The sequence below is a fragment of the Pristiophorus japonicus genome, chromosome 10, assembly GCF_044704955.1.
Source record: "Pristiophorus japonicus isolate sPriJap1 chromosome 10, sPriJap1.hap1, whole genome shotgun sequence".
Lineage (NCBI taxonomy): Eukaryota > Metazoa > Chordata > Chondrichthyes > Pristiophoridae > Pristiophorus > Pristiophorus japonicus.
The window spans coordinates 146,422,998-146,441,969 of NC_091986.1; the positions used below are offsets into that span (position 1 = coordinate 146,422,998).

The window sequence follows — 18,972 nt, forward strand, 5'->3', positions numbered from 1 at the left end:
GGAATTCAGTCCCTTAAAGGGCATCCGCCTTTTTAAATTAAAATAAACAATCATTTAAAAATAGGCAGTTTTTAGCCCTTAGAGCTCAACTACCTTCTGAAGAAGAAGTAACATTAAAAAGAATTCTTAAATGACCAAGAGGATGCTGTGATGGTGAGTAACAGAGGAAAGTAAGATGTGAGGCCAATGTTGAAAGGGGAATTGGGGTTGTGGTCATGGTACTGCAGGCAGATGATTCCATCCCGGTCAGAAAGGGCTGTCTGGGATGCATCCTTCCTTCTGCTTCCTCCACTTCTGCTTCTTCCTCTACTGTATCTTCCTCTTCCCTCTGCGAGTGGATGCTGTGAATCTGAAACTACATCATAAAATGCGGGAAATACTCAGTAGGTCAGGAGGCATCTCAACCTGAGACGTGAATGTTGTTTCTCTCTTCATGGATGTTGCCTGACCTGCTGAGAATTTGCATTGCAGCATTTTCTGTCTTCTCAAAGGCCTTCCTTTACTATCGGAGGCCTTGCAAGCCTCCAGCAGAACTCCCTACACATTTAAAAATATCTTTTAACATGTATTGCAGTAAGCCACTACTTCAATAAAATAAAAAAAAATCCAGTCCATCAGCTTAAATGCAAGATGTGTGTGTCCCTTTAAGAGGTGCTGATTGTCAGTTTTATTCCACGCTGGATTTCCCTGATGTAGTTATAACCCAGCGCTGAACTCAGCACTAGGATCACAGTTGGCCATGGTGACGTTAAGTCACTGTTGCACACCGACTGACGACACCACTCCGCAGTGCTACCGGGACGTCAAAAATGGAGGACGCCCCGGGACTCGCCGCCATTTTTTGCCGGTAATAGATGGCGTTATGCCCCCGACTTTTTAGCCGATATAATATTAATTGTAAGTCAGAGCTTAAATTGTATGCCACTTTAGACTCAGTTCAACCTCTGTGCGTCACTATAATCAGGGAACGAAAACTGATGAGCCTGCAGGTTCAATTCAGCAGTGTCAAAATCAGCATAAATTTTGTCAGTTTGACTGTGTAGCAGATTTCTGACTCTGTAGACATGCCCCCTGCATTCTCCTATCTTGTCTCTTTGACTTTTGTCTGCGTTCTCCAATTTTGTTAAGTTTAAATTCACAATGTTGATCTTTATAACATTCTTTTTTTAAATTAGTTCCTGGGATGTGGATGTCATTGGCAAGGCCCGGATTTATTTCCCCATCCCTAATTGTCCTTGAGAAGGCGGTGGTGGCCTTTTTGAACCGCTGCAGTCCGTGTGGTGAAGGTATTCCCACAGTGCTGTTAGGGAGGGAGTTCCAGGATTTTGCCCCAGAGACAATGAAAGAACGGCAAAATACTTCCATGCCAGGATGGTGTGGAACTTGGATGAGAACAGAGATGGTGGTGTTCCCATGTGGTGGGGGATGGGGTGCCAATCAAGTGGCTGCTTTGTCCTGGATGGTGTCGAGTGTTGTTGGAGTTGCACTCCTCCAAGCAAGTGGAGAGTATTCCATCACATTCCTGACTTGTCTCTTGTAGATGGTGGAAAGGCTTTGGGGAGTCAGGAGGTGAGACATTAACTGCAGGATACCCAGCCTCTGACCTGTTCTTGTAGCCACAGTATTTATATGGCTGACCCACTTAAGTTTCTGGTCAATGGTGACCCCACACTATGTTGATGTTGGGGGATTCAGCGATGGTAATAGCGTTGAATGTCAAGGGACGGTGGATAGACTCTCGCTTGTTGGAGTTAGTCATTACCTGGCATTTGAGTGGCGTGAATGTTACTTCCCTCTTAGCAGCCCAAACCTGAATGTTGCCTGGGACTTACTGCACACGGACATGGACTGCTTCATTATCTGAGAAGTTGTGAATGGAACTGAACACTCTGCAGTCATCAACGAACATCCCCACTTCTGACCTTTTGATGGAGGGAAGGTCATTGATGAAGCAACTGAAGATGGTTGGGTCTAGGACACTGCCCTGATGAACTCCTGCAGTGATGTCCTGGGGCTGAGATGATTGACCTCCAACAACCACAACCATCTTCCTTTGTGCTAGGTATGACTCCAGCCAATGGAGATTCTGCCCCTTGATTGCCTGGATGAGTGCAGTTCCAACAACACCCGAGAAGCTCAATATCATCCAGGAGAAAACAGACCACTTGATTGACATCCCATCCACCACCTTAAACATTCACTTCCTCCTATCGTGGCTGCAGTGTGTACCATCTACAAGGTGCATTGCAGCAACTCACCATGGCTTCTTCAACAGCACCTCCAAAACCCACGACCTCTACCACCAAGAAGGACAATGGCAGTAAGTGCATGGGAACACTGTTATGTATGCATGCCTACAATGTTATGATGTACTGTAACACTGAATGTACCTTCACCCTGTATACACCTTACCTATACACCAGAGGGTGCTGCTGCTAGATACCTAAGGGTTACCTGCACACTGCAGGTAACCCAGTATAAAAGGGAACTCACCTCTTGGTGTCCTCACTCTAGGAGCTGCAATAAAGGACTACAGTCTTCACAGTTTAAGTACCATACCCCTGCCTCGTGGAGACATTAACAGAGTGCCTACATATACAATAACTGGCGACAAGGTCACGAACTACACGCACAACATGTCGAATCTCAGCAACTTCCAACAATTTACCGATGGGGAAGATTGGGACGCCTTCGTGGAAAGGTTAGAACACTTCTTCATAGCCAACGACCTGGATGGGGACACACCGGCCACACTGGCGAACAAGCGCAGGGCCATCCTGCTTAGTAGTTGTGGGCTCACTATCCACAGCCGCATCAGGGACTTGCTAGCTCCAGCGAAGACAACAACCAAGAGCTATGGGGAACTTGTAACCTTAATACAAGAGCAACTAAAACCCAAAGGAAACATCCTCACAGCCAGGCACTGGTTCTACACTCACCGCCGATCCGAAGACCAAGAAATTGCTAAGTATGCTGCAGATTTAAGAAGATTGGCTTCACCGTGTGATTTTGGTGACCACCTTACCGAAGCTCTAAGGGACATATTTGTTATCGGAATCGGCCACGAGGGCCTCCTCCACAAACTGCTCTCTGCAGACATCACAGTCACCCTGCAGAAGGCAATTAAAGTGAGTCAGACCATCATGATTTCAGTCGGCGACTCCAAGCGAATGATGACCCACACCCAGGACTCTAACCTGACGAGCGCAGTGAACCGAATGGCGACTTTTAAAGGCAGAAATGCTGCCCCGAGTCCCACAATCCTGAGTCCGCCACATGGGGCCAACCAGCTAGCCCCGTGCTGGTGCTGTGGAGGAAACCACAGGGCCCACCAGTGCCACTACAAAGACTATACCTGCAAAGGCTGCAACGCGAAAGGTCACCTTCAGAGAATGTGCAGAAAAAGCTTTACTCACTGCATCGCTGAAGAGTTGGCTGATCACCTGGGCTCTGACACTGATGAAGACGAAATTGCTCAACCCCGAAAGAAGAGTATGGAATTTATACCTGCTCCATCGAGAGTTCCCCGTGGAAGATGGAAGTAGACATCAACGGAGTTCCAGTTTCGATGGAGATCGACACAGGGGTGAGTCAGTCTTTGATGAGCCAGACGACATTTGAAAAACTTTGGATCAATCCCGCCCAAAACTGTCTCCTGTCCAGGCGAAGCTGTTCACCTACACATAAGGCAAAATCCCATTCGTTGGCAGCGTGGACGTCCAGGTCTCCCAGGGTGATGAACAAACTCTCCCTGTAGATCGTTGCTGGGAAGAAGTTGGATGAAGCAGGTCCAAGTCGGTCGAAGTGACGACGGCCTCCAGGCCCCAACGATCAACATCCCATGCACTCCCAAACTTGGATCCATCGCTGCACCTAGAAATCCTACCGTCCAGCTCGACTGCACGCCGATGACTCCACAACACCGTGGCGAGATCACCAAAACCGAACGTCCAGACCTCACCTTCCGGGCGAGGCAGGACTCCAAGGGAAGAAGATCGGCGAAAAAAGTGGATTCTCGACATCTGTGGCTAAACTTGAGAAGGAAAAGATCACCACAGCCTACCTGGAGGAGAGTGAGAAAATGGCGGCACGAGGAGAAGAACCTAAAATCAAAATGGCTGCGACCAGACCACGAGGGGCAGCGTTGGAAGAGCGACACGTGGCCCCGAGCGGCGAATCGGATTGGAAGGTCCCCTTAAAGGAGACCGGTAACCCAAAGAAATTAAAAGGACAGTTTCACTCTAAAGATGACAAGGAATTTAAAGTTAAAATGCAGTTAGCGAATGCAGGTATGCTAATGTAACGTTGAATTGTGATGCCGGAGCAACTGATGAGGAAAATGTAATGAAACCTGTGTAGGTTAAGGACAAGTTTGTAATATTTAATGATGATGATAGAAATTTTAAAATGATAAATGTAACCATGTATGGAGAGACCGAGATACAAGGAAGTGATGTAAATGCTGTAAGTAACAATGTAAAGAGAGATAATAGTGTAGATTCGACTATGTATGATCGGAACCAATGTGTCTTGTATGCAGGAAGTAGACTATTAAAGGACACCAGGTTCTACAAGTACAATATAAATGCCAGAGAAATCCCCCCTTGGGAGACCCCCATTTCCAGCGGGATACCTGACCATGTGGCCTGGACTTTTGGGACAAATGTGATGCCCCAGGAAGGGCTCACACACACCCAGTGGGAGCAGACCCACTGCAGGGACAGCAGTCAATGGGCAGCTCAGCCACCGGCACTGGCAACCTGCCTCAGATCGGCCTGTTAGCGCGAATGTACCCTCCAAGAATCACTCATCACTCAGGGTCGGTCCATACATCAAAACGGGTTTATTACGCCAGTGGGGAGATGAAGCCACTGGTGCATCCAGGCACCCCTCTCCTCCGAACAAAGGGTTTCATGGATATTTATATGTTTTACAACAGTTTACTACAGTTACATCAGCCCATTTCGGCCAGACACTATCCAATCATATTGATTATAGATTACATATAGATTCAAATAGACCAATAGAAGTGGTCTCTAAACATTAGGTGGCTGCGTGATTGTCTCATGTGTTGCTAAGAGTTATTCATGGACTTGTGACATGGTCGGAGCCCCCCTTATCTTACTGTCCTTGGGTGCTGTCTTTGGGCAGTCTCCTTATCTTAATCCTGTTACAGAGTCGTATTGTTCTAACATGAACCAGGACATCTTGTCTGAGGCCTATTAGCCCGTTGATTAGGAACATCTGCAGAGCTCATGTGTTTTCCTGTGTGAGAAACAGCAGTTATCAGTAACTAGGAATGCAGTCTCTTTCTGCTGGCTAAAATCCCTTGGGACTTTGCTGAACCACGAGCAGCCATCTTCATACATTTTATACACGCATTTAATACTACAGTTACATATTTAGTTCTAACATTATGCTACAGGTGCCGTTGCTCTATGGGAAAATCTTTCTCTATAACAATCCCCCCCTTTCGGTAAAGGGGCTAGTCCTAGCCCCCTGAAACCGACACTAATTTATATTATGTTATTTTATGTTTTTGTATCACCTGGTACTCCCTGCTTCGACGTGCTGACCAGTCACGCGATTTCAGGAGTCCTAGTTGTTTTAGATCAAATTAATATAGTTCGAATCGCTCCTTTCGCCTGTCGGGCGAACTTCCTTGCTTATCTGAACTCTGGTGCTAAACCGCCGTTGTTGTGCATAATATCTGCAGGTCCGGCAAGCCATGACTCCCCATGCTAACGGTAGGACTAGCTGTATTCTGACCAGTATATGTGATATAATTCGAATCCAAGGGTGGATGTTGACATTCATCACCCAGTTCCAAACCCTCCTCCACCAACTCTCATCCTGCAGCTCTGTGTCGGTGTCTTTCTCCAGTATCTCAATCTTTGTCCATAGTTGGTGGTAGAGTTTAACAGACTCTCTGACTCTGAGTCTTAGTTCCCTTAGTACTTCCGCTAAATGGGGAATTGGGGCCTGTTCTGGCTCATCATAGTCCTGCAGGTGATCGTGGAGCTGATCGATAGCGTTAATGATTTCGGTACTTCGCCGTCTAACTTGGATAATGTGAGCTTGCCCTATAGTAGCGGGTCGTAGTGGTGTAAAGCAGAAGTTTGGTTGCGGGATCTGGATTGCAAGCCGTAATACTGATATGAACATTCCGTGGTGGAGACACAGTATCTCCCTTTGCCTCCGTACCCGGCCCGGGCAAAATGTGTAGGGGCAGGTACTATTTCCAGAACGCATCCATCGGTTCAATTAAAACCACACTCATCTAATTCTCCCTGTCCCACCGGGTGGGGGCACACTGTGACCTCGCCCCTTTGTTTGCACCCTGTCGGAGACGCCGTATAGCATGTTATCTCTACGGATAGCAGAGTCTGCGGTTAAATAGTAATGGAGGGAGGCATTGTCCCGTACAATCCCGATATTCTCCAGTTGATAAAAGGGGAAATGGACCTGAATCTCGTGTGACTATAGGGATCATCAAGATAATCTCCACTCCCGCAGCTTTGCCCATTTGGCAGTTTGGGATCGCTGGGTATATTCTGGTTAGTCCCTTTAGAGTGCAGTTATCCAGTGTCCCCTTCAGCTTGGCTAGCTGAGATAGGTGTGAGCTCTCTACCCAGTCTGGTACCTCCCCCCATTGGATCTGATCGAGGTTGTGTCGTATCTGTCTCACCATCCACAAACCATAAGCGTGACAGAGTTGCCCTTGTCGGAGCTTTCCGTCATCTTCCTTTTCTCTGTCAATTAGACGATTAATTGTTTTGCCATGTGTCTCGATTACTGAAATTCCATCTAACTGTATCTCCATGCCTTCCCTTCCTAAGTCGGCTTGGTCTTTCTGATTCTGCTCTGCCCACTCTAGTCGTTCCCTCATCACCCCTTTAAGTTGTTCCACCTTTTCATTCAGACCTTGTATATCCAGTGAGTTTACTATGGAGGTTCCGGTATTAAAGCCGGTAGCAGCGTCATTAATTATTCCTCTCTTATGCCTATGCACCTGCTCTTGTCCTCGGAACCTACTGGCACCCATGGCATCGGCAGCCTGCTGCATTACAACCTTACTTAATACACTATACATCTTCCTTGCCTGTTCAGTACAATATTCCGGCATTTGTATGCCTGAGATATTGATCAGAACAGGCACAATTCCATGCTTAACATTATGTGCTAAAATGAGTTCTGTCCTTGCTCCAGCCCTTGGCTGCTGGGATACATATTCCATCTGTTAAATTAAACAAGATCCCATAGTTTGGGTAAGTGTGTCTTTCCTGCATTTGCTGCATCCCCCGTAGTCCATCCGGGTTACCTGATGCTTGTATGAGTGTCGAGATCCCTAGTATCATGCCGCAGAGCTGAGGTGGCCACTGTGATTCCATCTCGGTGTGTGTTTTATCTGCAAATTTTAAACAGATCCTGGGCGTCACCAGGTGTTAGGTTCTGATCTACTCATCTTTTACCCATGCATGTCGAGGTCACTCTGTGAAATCGGAGGTAAGGGTTAGGTTGGGTTTGTGGACTCCACTTACCCACCGTGGGGTACATTGGCTCTATTGCCATAGGTGATGGTGCTATGGCTGCGCACTGCACTATCCGTCTGGTCCCGTTTTTTTTTTAATCTCTTCCAGCTCATTTATCTTAGCTTTTAACTCTTGAATTTGTTTTGTTTGAGTATCTATTTCTTTATTGTATCAGGCAAGTATTATTACATAAGCTAGTTCTATTTTATTTTTATCCTGACTATCCCACCATTTCCTCTATCTGTCAGGTGAGTCTTATTTATTCTATTAAGAAATCCAAATTAATAATGTCCAATATAAAACAGCTGTCAATGGAAAGGGTTTGTAAGAAGGCCTGATGTCATTACGTGACTTCGCGTAATCATCCGAAAATATATTTTTTTAAGTCTTTGTGCCTTCAAAATTTGCTTAGAAATTAGGAATCCGTTAAAACAGCAGAAATCATTAGTAAAGCCGTCATAATAAAAGTATTCTCACCAGGAAAGACAGCATTTTAGATTAAACTCCAATTTTTTCTAAACTTCTAATTCAAGTACTTGCCAAAGATTTTTTTTTAATTGATTTAAAACGAGACCACACATTTTTAATAGCTATTTTGTTTACTGAAATCCAATTTTCACACAAGCTGTATACATTCCAACATTTTTTTTTAAGGTGCCATTCACTGGGTAAATCTTGTGTTTTATTTCTCTCTCAGCACAAAATCTAAACTTCCGTGCCAGTTCCAGTTTCTATAAGAATTTTAAAATTCAGTAAGATTTTCTAATTCACAGTTTTTTTTCTTTCTGTGCTGAGTTCGCATAGCTTAGATCTTTTCTCCTCGTTATTTTCAAAACGCTCCTGCTTGTTTAGACTGTTGGGACTTTTCTTGATAAACAACGTCCATTTTGGAAATCTTTTCAAACTGCAGTGAAACTTTCTCGTAATTTAAAATCATTATCAATGGAGAGTGTCTTTTACCTCTTCCAAAAAAAAATTTCAATTAAACCAATATCTTTTTCACAGCCAATATCAACTAGTATTTAGTAAGTTATGTCTTTTTCCATCACAAACACTTTTTAAAAATTGAGTACGTTACGTCTTTTTTTTTTAGATCTCCTTTCTTCAAATTAGGTTTTGTATTTTACACAGAGGGCTCGTGTCTCCGTAAATTTGTTAATTTAAAATCATCAGACAATCGAAGACACTTTTTCTTTCAAATTCGTTCAATTTGTATTCTTTCATGGTTGCATCTTTATCTTTTTTTCGTCTTTTCCATAACTAGAACGGAGTCCAGCACATAGGCTTTGAGAGCTGCTTTTCGTTATCTCAAATGTTCCAGTTTCAAGGCCGTTACAATGTCCTTTTTTTCTAAACTGCTAAAGCTTGCCGTTTTAAAATTTTTTTTTCAAAAGTCCCTTTTACACCTTCGCAGATAGCTCACCACTTGCCCAGGAGTTTGACTTGATCCCTAAAGGTATTTCCAGATTGTTTCCAAACCTTTTAGTTTTATTTCTCTTTTTTTTTAAGAGATCAGATTTAATTTAATTTTTTTTTAGTTTGAATCTATCTCAGTATTTTGCTGTGCCTTCTCTTAATATCTCAAAATCCCAATTCAAATGTTGTAATGCCAATCTTTTATTTAAAACTTTTTTGACTGAGCTAGAAGCTTTCACGTCAAGGTTTTACACAAAGGAAAATGGGAGCACACTTCCCCAGCCCGCAACTGGGGAGAGACCTACACAGGATTTTTTTTTAAAGGCATTCTTTATCTCATTCCCAGATTAAATTTATGTCTTTCAACCCAATGTAATCAATGATTCCGGGTTTTCTTTCGACAAGTAAGTGAGCGTGTCAAATAAACTTTTTTTTAAAACCACCGGGACCATGTATTTTTTATCTTTTGCTCAACAAATCTATATCCTTTGGGCATTTCCTAGCTCCGTAACTTATCATCCGAATAAATCCACACTAGCGTTTCTAATTTAAAATTTCCTACATGCAGGACAACACTACAAAGGATTAAAAAATCTTTCACTCTGTCTGAAAAAGTGGGTGGAGCTAAAACATACAGACAGCTCCACCATTTTTCCAAACAGGCTTTCAGACACATGAAAAATGAATTCCACAGTCCAAAAAATCACACAAGCACTCTCACTCAAAGACAGACATTCACAAAAGTCTCTCTTCATTCAACAAAGCTTATTTTTTGGCCAGCTCTATTTTTTTGGATCCATACATCACTTAAGATAGTCACTATCAGGGTTTTTTAAATAAATTAATACATGATGATAGATTAATACATGATTGATTTATTTTTTCTGTTAATTTCACGTAGGCTAGAAGAATTAGAACCCAGGCCTTTTCTATTATTTTCTTTTGTTTCTCCGCCAGGTGGCGGGTAATGGACCTTTCAGGCCCCCACTCGAGTTTTGTTGTTATACTGACCATATTGTGTATTGGGGATGGTTAGCTCATTAGGGATCTAACTCTCAGAGGTCCGCCCTTTTTTACCCGGCGTGACTTGTAGCCGATCGTCTAACTCTCAGAGGTCCGCTTTTTTTTTCCAGCGCTACTTGTAGTAGACCTTTCTAACTCGCAAATATTGGGGTGGGTAGCTCGTTCGGAATCTAGCTCTCAGAGGTCAACCCTTTTATTTTCCAGCACGACTTGTAGTAGACCATCTAACTCTCAGCGGTCCGCCTGTACCCAGTGTGACTTGTAGTAGACCGTTCCTAGTTACTGTCAGGTCACACGTATGCTGTTCCCGCAATGCCCTATGTCTCCTTACGACTACCTACCACCGTTTTGCCTGTTGGTCCGATCCTCCTTACAGGTTGGATATTGTGTCGGCCTCTGAACACCACCTGGTCCCTTATCCCCCGGGATCTATTGCCAATACTCACCTGGATTCTCCAGTGGTGTCCCAACGGCCTTGGCAATATCCTGTTCATGACGCCATTGTTAGCGTGAATGTACCCTCCAAGAATCACTCGTCACTCAGGGTCGGTCCATACATCAAAACGGTTTATTACGCCGGTGGGGAGATGAAGCCACTGGTGCATCCAGGCACCCCTCTCCTCCGAACAAAGGGTTTCATGGATATTTATATGTTTTACAACAGTTTACTACAGTTACATCAGCCCATTTCGGCCAGACACTATCCAATCATATTGATTATAGATTACATATAGATTCAAATAGACCAATAGAAGTGGTCTCTAAACATTAGGTGGCTGCGTGATTGTCTCATGTGTTGCTGAGAGTTATTCAATGTCTTGTGACATGGTCGGAGTCCCCCTTATCTTACTGTGCTGTCTTTGGGCAATCTGCTTATTCTTAATCCTGTTACAGAGTCATATTGTTCTAACATGAACAGGACATCTTGTCTGAGGCCTGAAAGCCCGTTGATTAGGGACATCTGCAGAACTCATTTTTTACGTGTGTTCCTGTGTGAGAAACAGCAGTTATCAGTAACTAAGGAATGCAGTCTCTTTCTGCTAGCTGAAATCCCTTGGGGCTTTGCTGAACCACGAGCAGCCACCTTCATACATTTTACACACACATTTAATACTACAGTTACATATTTAGTTCTAACATTATGCTACAGGTGCCATTGCTTTATGGGAAAATCTTTCTCTATAACATGCCCTACAGCCCTTGGCCACCAGGGGCAGTACCGGGAGCGAGAGGCCAGTACCGTCCAGCTTTCCTGGCGGACCCTGGGATGACGAGACTTTCATCACCAATGGAGGACAAGGAGCCCACACAGTCCTGTGGCCCTGCCCACCACAACACACCACCACTTACCCACTCGACAGAGTATGTACCCAACCCACTGCACTGGCTCGCCCACAACAGTGACACCCACATGGTCTGTGTGTGAGGGGGGGGGAAATGAATGAGGCCAGCCTCAAGCACCTGGCACCCACACAACCCTCACCACAACCTCCCACAGCCCACTACTAATCACCTCCCCTGGTCACGGCAATAAGAACTTGAAAAATGCTTAAGGGGAAGTGTTGTTATGTATACATGCCTACAATGTTATGATGTACCTTCACCCTGTATACACCTTACCTGTAAACCAGAGGGTGTTGCAGCTGGAGACCTAAGGGTTACACTGCAGGTAACCCAGTATAAAAGGGAGCTCACCTCTTGGTGTCCTCACTCTAGGAGCTGCAATAATCAGTCTTCACAGTTGAAGTACCATACCACTGCCTCGTGGAATCATTAACAGAGTGCCTACATATACAATAAACACCACCACCTGCAAGTTCCCCTCCAAGTCACACACCATCTTGGCTTGGAAATATATCGCCATTCTTTCATCATCGCTGGGTCAAAATCCTGGAACTCACTCCCTAACAGCACTGTGGGAGTACCTTCACCTCACGGACTGCAGCGGTTCAAGAATGGCAGTAAGTGCATGGCTCACCACCACCTACTCGAGGGTAATTAGAGATGGGCAATAGATGGTAGGCTTGCCAGCACGCCCACATCCCGTGAATTAATAAATACAATTTTTAAATGGTTGAGATCTAAGTCACATGGGAATGTTTATGGATTGTATAAAATTCACTGACTTCTCCTTAATTTGGATTCAAACTGAACTCGAGTGAAAAGGTTTGATTTTGCTCTCGTGCAACTGAAGTTATCTCTTTATATTGCTTTAAAAGGATACTGTCTTTCCTGGCATGTTTTTATCCAGAACCTTATAGTTCATTTGTCGAACAGCACAATGTGGTGATATAATTTCAGTCAAATAGTGTTGATAGATTTTTGGACTCTAAGGGAATTATGGGATTGGGCAGGAAAGTAAGATTGAGTTCGAAGATCACTGAATGACGGAGCAGGCTCGAAGGGCCGGATGGCCTACTCCTGCTCCTATTTCTTATGTTCTTATGTAAAATCTGCTTTTGCTTTGAAAATATATTATTGCACCACTTGCGCCTAATGGTCAAAACAAAGGGGGCGAAATTGCCCTGCACCCCATTTGGGGGTGGTAACTGAGTCATGGCGGGTCTTCCTGCGCCCGGTACAGAAGTCCCACCCCAACCGTGAAATTGCGATTACCGTCCCTCACAGGAAGTGGAGCGCAATGTCACAGGCTCCATTTCCTGTTGGGGCGCGATTGGGGGCACTACTCAGGCATGTTTGGCAGGGCTATGCAGCTTCTCCGCATAGGCTGATGCACTTCAACACCCTTCCCCTCCCATTAAAGGGGAGGGCCACTGCGCACCCTGCAAGGGCTTCTGATCGCCTCCACTGGGCCACCAGGGCAGCGTGATACCTAGGCTGCAGCATGGCACCCAAATGGAGTGCTGGGCTGCACGATGACGGGCTGGACCACGCAACGGAGGACCAAGACGGGCCGACTGGTGAGTTGGCCAAAAGGAGAAAATGGCGGCGTGAGGCACAGCGCATCTCCCCCTTAACTTCCACACCGCGAACGGATGTCGGCCCGTTTTGCGACCTGCGAGACTGGCGCTGACACTGCTCGCAACACCCTTGTGGGGCACTGGCAAATTTCCGCCACGGGGCGGAAATGGGTCACAGTGTGGCACTAAGGGGTCGCTGCGCACGGCGATGACATAATTGCCGGTTGCACGGTGGCCCGATGCGCTACTTGCGGGGTGCGGCACTACCATGTCAGTGCCGCCGCTAACTACCGCATAATTTTGCGGGAGCCAATAGCACTCACCCTGTCCCTGGCCGAAAACAGGTTTGCACCCCGTTAGCGCCCTCGGAGGTGCTAATAGGAGGCGCAAAACAGGGCAATTTCGGCCCCAAAGTCTCCTTTCCAGTAATAGATATGAGTCTTTAAATGATTAGCTTCATATTGATAATAGCAGCAGATCAGTACACAGGCACAAAGCAAAATGCCTAGGCATTAATTACTTACTTTCTGATTAATAGATTGGCTACTGGAATGATGCAGATAAACTAGTTCTAATTCAGAATGAGATGATGTTCCCGAATGATTCTTCCGCCATAGAAAACAGGACTGTTTATGTCACTACAATATTGGTAAGCCAGTTGTTTCTTGTTTTATTCTCGTAGGTACATGTGCACTCCAGGTACTTCTTGTTTTTAGTTCTTATTTCACCAGTTTTAAGGACCAGAATGTCATTATTTTTGTCATTAACTCATTGTTGTTTTAATTGTTCTTTAACACGTTCTCCATTTTAAATAGAATTTCCCCCTCCTGTTTCTTAACCATGTGACAGACTGCCTGGGGAATAAGGTCAAGCTACAGCCTTCTGATCTGCAGCCTATACACCTGCATATATCAGTTCTGCTAACAATCTTTGATATATTTTAATATCGAATCTTTCAAAAAAAATCCTATCTTTGTTTGATACAGAGTTTGTAGTTAAATTATTGTCACCAGCTTTACCAGATTAAGGCTCCTTAAACACACTGCTGTATTTCTTAAATTCCAAACCAAGAAAATAATATTAAATCAATAAATTGAAGAAATAGTAGATCAAAAATGTGTTGTTTTAAAAGGAGACAATAGCAAAACAGGTTTATGGTTTGTGTTGGTGTCTGATACAGATAAAAACAAACACTGAGAACAGTTAGTACAATTTCAACCTCTGTCTTCACATTGCAGCATAGAGCTTGGCAAAATGTTCATTGGTACCATAATAAATCATCTGGGTTGCTTAATCCTGTTTATCAATGTCAGAGCATGGCCACAGAATACGACAGAAAGGAAGTCCTGCTAACAACCAGTTTATATGATGTGTGAGATCAGCCTTCAGACCAGCACTACCAACAATGGAGGTGTGAGATTTTCACTCACCAACAGTATGGGGTCATTTTAACTCCCAGGAAGGGCAGGACAGTGTTGGGGTGGGCGGCGGTGGGTTAAATTCTTAAAAATGGGACACCCGAACCTAACTCATCGCGAACGTGTCTACTCCTGGTTTAACCGGGGCCAGTTTGGGGTTGGACGAGTAACCAGCTCCGAAGAGACGGGTCAATAATTATAATATTTAAAAGAGGCTCTGTGCATCAGATTTTATCATTTGGATTTAATGGCTTTGGGTCGGGTTTCCCAGAGCTCGGGAAACCCGGCAACTGCACAGAGGTTAAAGCTGCCAGACCCAGCAGATGAGGGACTTTCCAAGAGTGTTTCCCCCCAGCCCCTCAAGCAAACCTTCCGTAATCTGCCTCTCTCCTGCAATCTCCAGACACCCTCCCACGATCAGCCGAACTCACCCCCACCCCCGACTCCTGCAATCTTTCCCCGCCCCTTGACATCTCTTGGACATCCCTCCCCACAGTCTCGCTCTCCCCCCGCCCACCTCCCATCCCCCATAATATTTCCCCGCCCCTTGCAATCTCTCGGACACCCCTCCCCACAGTCTCTCTCTCCCCCCGCCCCCCTCCCATCCTCTGCAATCTTTCCCCGCCCCTTGCAATCTTTCGGGCACCCCTCCCCGCAGTCTCTCTCTCCCCCCTGCCTCCCTCCCATCCCCCTGCAATCTTTCCCCGCCCCTTACAATCGCTTGGAACACCCACAATCTTGCTCCTGCAATCTCTCGGAGTCCCCTCCCCGCAATCTCTCTCCACCCCGCATCCCTCCCCCGCAAGCTCGCCCTCCCTCTCTGCCTTGCTCCAAGCCCCCTTGCTACACCACCAGCCCCCAATGTCCTCGATTCCCGGGTCTGTCCCCAGTGCTCTCTGGCTGCTGCCTTGTAGTGCAGGCTTTCCCGCTCAATCTGTCTGGCTGCCGGGCGGGAAATGGAATGAAACATTTCTAATGAAGTCCTGCCTTTAAATTTAACAGGACCTCTGCGGTCACGGAATTTCCAGGTTTCCCAGCCGACGACAGACTCCCCAACTCCCTCCCTGCCTCCCCGTAGATATTGAAATCTACATCTTTATTGTCCACTGTGCCAAAAGCATAAATATGTCTAAACGGTGTAAGCTATATCTGCATGTAGGCCACAGGAGACAGGCAAGTGACTATTATATACATGCGTGGAAATTACTGTGGCCCCACACGACCAGCGTCAGTATGGCGAGCGATACCCCCGGCTACCCTTGCTCAATTCTAGGAACAGGGTCATTTGTATAACCAGGGAGGGCTGCTAGCATTTACAAGGGTGCATCAATGCTCTAGTGTAACCTGATCCGATCTGCCATTCTTAAGCAAAGTGGTGCCTTGCCACTCCACCTCATCTCATCCCAATTGGGACAAATAACCTACAACAACACGACACAAAAGCAAAATACTGCGGATGCTGGAATCTGAAATAAAAACAGAAAATACTGGAAATCTCAGTAAGTCAGGCAGCATTTATGGAGAGAAACAGAGTTAACGTTTCAAGCCTGTGACCCTTCGGGTTCTGTAGAAGGGTCACAGATCTGAAACGTTAATTTTGTTTCTCTCCACAGATGCTGCCTGACCTGCTGAGATTTCCAGCATTTTCGGTTTTAATATGTGACAAATAACCTGTTGCTTTTTAAAACTCTGGCTGCAAGGGAGTCATTCTGTTGCGAGAGAAAATAATCACCTCCTGGATCGATTTGGGACCATTAGACCTAGTAGAGATTTGGAACCATTAGAAATCCTCAGAGAAGTCACATCGGTCACAGCAGGCATGAATTCCGCTGAAGCTTTTCATCGTGCAAAGGGAGCAATTTCCCATGGAAGCCTCAGAACTCCACCCAACACATCCCCTTGACATAGTGGAGTGGGCAAACCCACACACCCCAAGTATAATTTAAATTGGGTGGAATTCCAGAAGAGCTGGTTTCTGAGTCCCCCATCTCTGGGTGGAAATGGGATTTACACCCTCTGCAACTAGGAATTTTTAGGCCATAGGGTCAGCTCAGTTTAGTTGGCAGTGCTGCTACTGTTAGTCAGAATGGTGTGGGTTCAGGTCTCACTCCAGGCCTTCAGGGCGTAATTTAAACTGGCATTCCAATGTAGTATTAAGTGAGTGCAGCGTTCAGAGTTGCCATCCCTCAGATGAGACTGTGCCTGTTCCAATGGTTTAGGTGAAGCTTAAAGATCCCTCAATAGTAATTGAAGAAAAACAAAGGGGCCGAAATTCATCACTCACTGCCCACTGCCGCCGACATTCCTCTGGAGGATCCGCCCAGTGCGACTTTCAGAGTGGCCTGGAGCGGGCGGGAGGGGAGAGCCGCTGGGAACCGCCCGCTGACATCAGCGGACATCCAAGTGGCGCAACTGAGCTCCTGCCCACCGAACTCCCAGATTCCTGTGGGTAGGAGTCGGTGGCAGAGCGAGGGTGGACTGCTGCATGGAGGCTGGTCTGTCCCTGACGGTATGAAGAACCTGAAAAAAAGGTAACTGAACATTTTAATCTTTTTTTTCAACCGCGACTTACCTGTATGTGGTCCCCTGAAGGTTTTCGGATACTTAAAACATTTTTTACTGTTGTTTTTTTCAGGTCTTTGACCCTCCGTGGGTCCAACTCCATCCTCGGCGGCACTTGGGCGGCAAGCGCCTCTGCCGCCGAGAATGAAACCTCCTGCCCGCTGCCACCCAGATTGGCAGCGTACGTCATCCATTTGCCGCCCGCCGACCTTCGAGGGACTTCGGCGATGAATATCCCGCCCAAAGTGCCGTCCGGTACCTCAGCGGGCATCGGCAGCACTTTGGTCGGTACTTGGGCGGGTGGAGGTCTTGATGAAAATTGGTCCCAAAGAGTTTTCCCTTAACCACCATCACCAAAATCAAATTAACACTATATATGCCATTTCTCCGGGGTTTCTACGACTCTTCCGTTGAACTTATGACAGACAAGTGGGAGATTCCCTGTGGAAATTCACATCCAGTAATTCAAAGTGAAGTGTTTTGAAGTGTGTCTGCAAATTGTACAAAGTGTTATATACGTGCAAGTCTTTCTTTCTTCATATTGGTATGGAATGTTCACTGCAGCATTGCAGTGAAACTGTCAGCTTGGCTCAGCTGCTAGGATCCTTGGCCCTATATCAAAATGTAGTGAGTTTAAGACCCACTTTGGACTTGAGTACAAAATCTGGATTGACAGTCCAGTGCAATATTGAGGGACTGCTGCATCTTCAGAGGTGCCGACCTTTTGTTGAGACATTAAATTGAGGTCCTGGCTTGCCTATTCAGGTGAATGACAAAAAATGAGAAACGTGTTCTATTCCCAGCACTGACTTCATTCACTTTGGTTAAATACAAAAATGCACAAAACACACACACAGACTGAAAGGAACCCCTCATGCTGTATTCCCTGTAATAAAAGCAGAAATAATGCAAAACAAAAAATGTTATATAGGCCCCAAAATGATCAACTCACAAAAATCACATGCTTCCTATCACATGACAAGATAAGTTCTTATTTCCTACACAGGGAATGAGCGAACAGGGTGGTATGTACAAATATGGCAACAGAAGTACGTACTTGGGTTGATGACACAAAACATATCCAGGAATTATTAAGTATGGTTTGCTTTGCACATTTGTCCAGATTCAGAACTGGACAGCTCAAAAGTGGGTATCCATGAGGCGTTGTGGGCCATCAGCAGCAGCAGAATTGTATTCCACCACAATCTGTGACCTCATGGCCTGGTATATCCCTCACTCACCATCAAGCCAGGGGACCAACCCTGGTTCAATAAGGAGTGCAGAAGAGCATACCAGGAGCAGCACCAGGCATACCTAAACATGAGGTTCCAACCTGGGGCAGCTGCAACACAGGACTACATGCATGCTAAAAAGCGTACGCAGTATGCTAAAGACATAGCTAAGCGATCCAACAACCAATGGATCAGATCAAAGCTCCACAGTCCTGCCACATCCAGTCATGAATGGCAATGGACAATTAAACAACTAACAGGAGGAGGAGGCTGCATGAACATCCCCATCCTCAATGATGGCGGGGCTCAGCAAGTGAATGTAAATGATAAAGCTGAAGCGTTCGCAACTATCTTCAGCCAGAAGTGCCGAGTGGATGATCCATCTCGGCCATTTCCCAAGGTCCCCACCAATACAAAAGCCAGTCTTCAGCCAATTTGATTCACTCCGCATGATTTCAAGAAAAGGCTGAGCGCACTGGATACAGCAAAGGATATGGGCCCAGACAACATCCCGGCTGTTGTGCTGGAAACTTGTGCTCCAGAAATAGCTATGCCTCTAGCCAAGCTGTTCCAGTACAGATACAACACTGGCATCTACCCGACAATGTGGAAAATTGCCCAGGTATGTTCTGTACACAAAAAGTAGGACAAATCCAATCCGACCAATTACCGCCCCATCAGTCTACTCTCAATCATCAGCAAAGTGATGGAAGGTGTCGTCCACTGTGCTATCAAGCTGCATTTTCTCACCAATAAGCTGCTTACCGATGCTCAGTTTGGGTTTGCTCAGGACCACTCGGCTCCAGACCTCATTGAAGCCTTGGTCCAAACATGGATAAAAGGTAGTAATCTCCGCATTACTCCCGGT

General features: G+C 45.7%; 1 protein-coding gene across 5 annotated transcripts in view; it reads left to right on the plus strand.

Moving 5' to 3' along the window:
* LOC139274818 (glutamate receptor 4) overlaps positions 1 to 18,972 on the plus strand; it is a 255,245-nt gene that overhangs the window by 136,355 nt on the left and 99,918 nt on the right. For all 5 annotated transcript variants that reach the window (XM_070891511.1, XM_070891512.1, XM_070891513.1 and 2 more), the window contains exon 9: positions 13,431 to 13,541. In XM_070891511.1, coding sequence (XP_070747612.1) covers positions 13,431 to 13,541 — 111 coding nt within the window. The remainder of the gene's footprint in view (positions 1 to 13,430; positions 13,542 to 18,972) is intronic.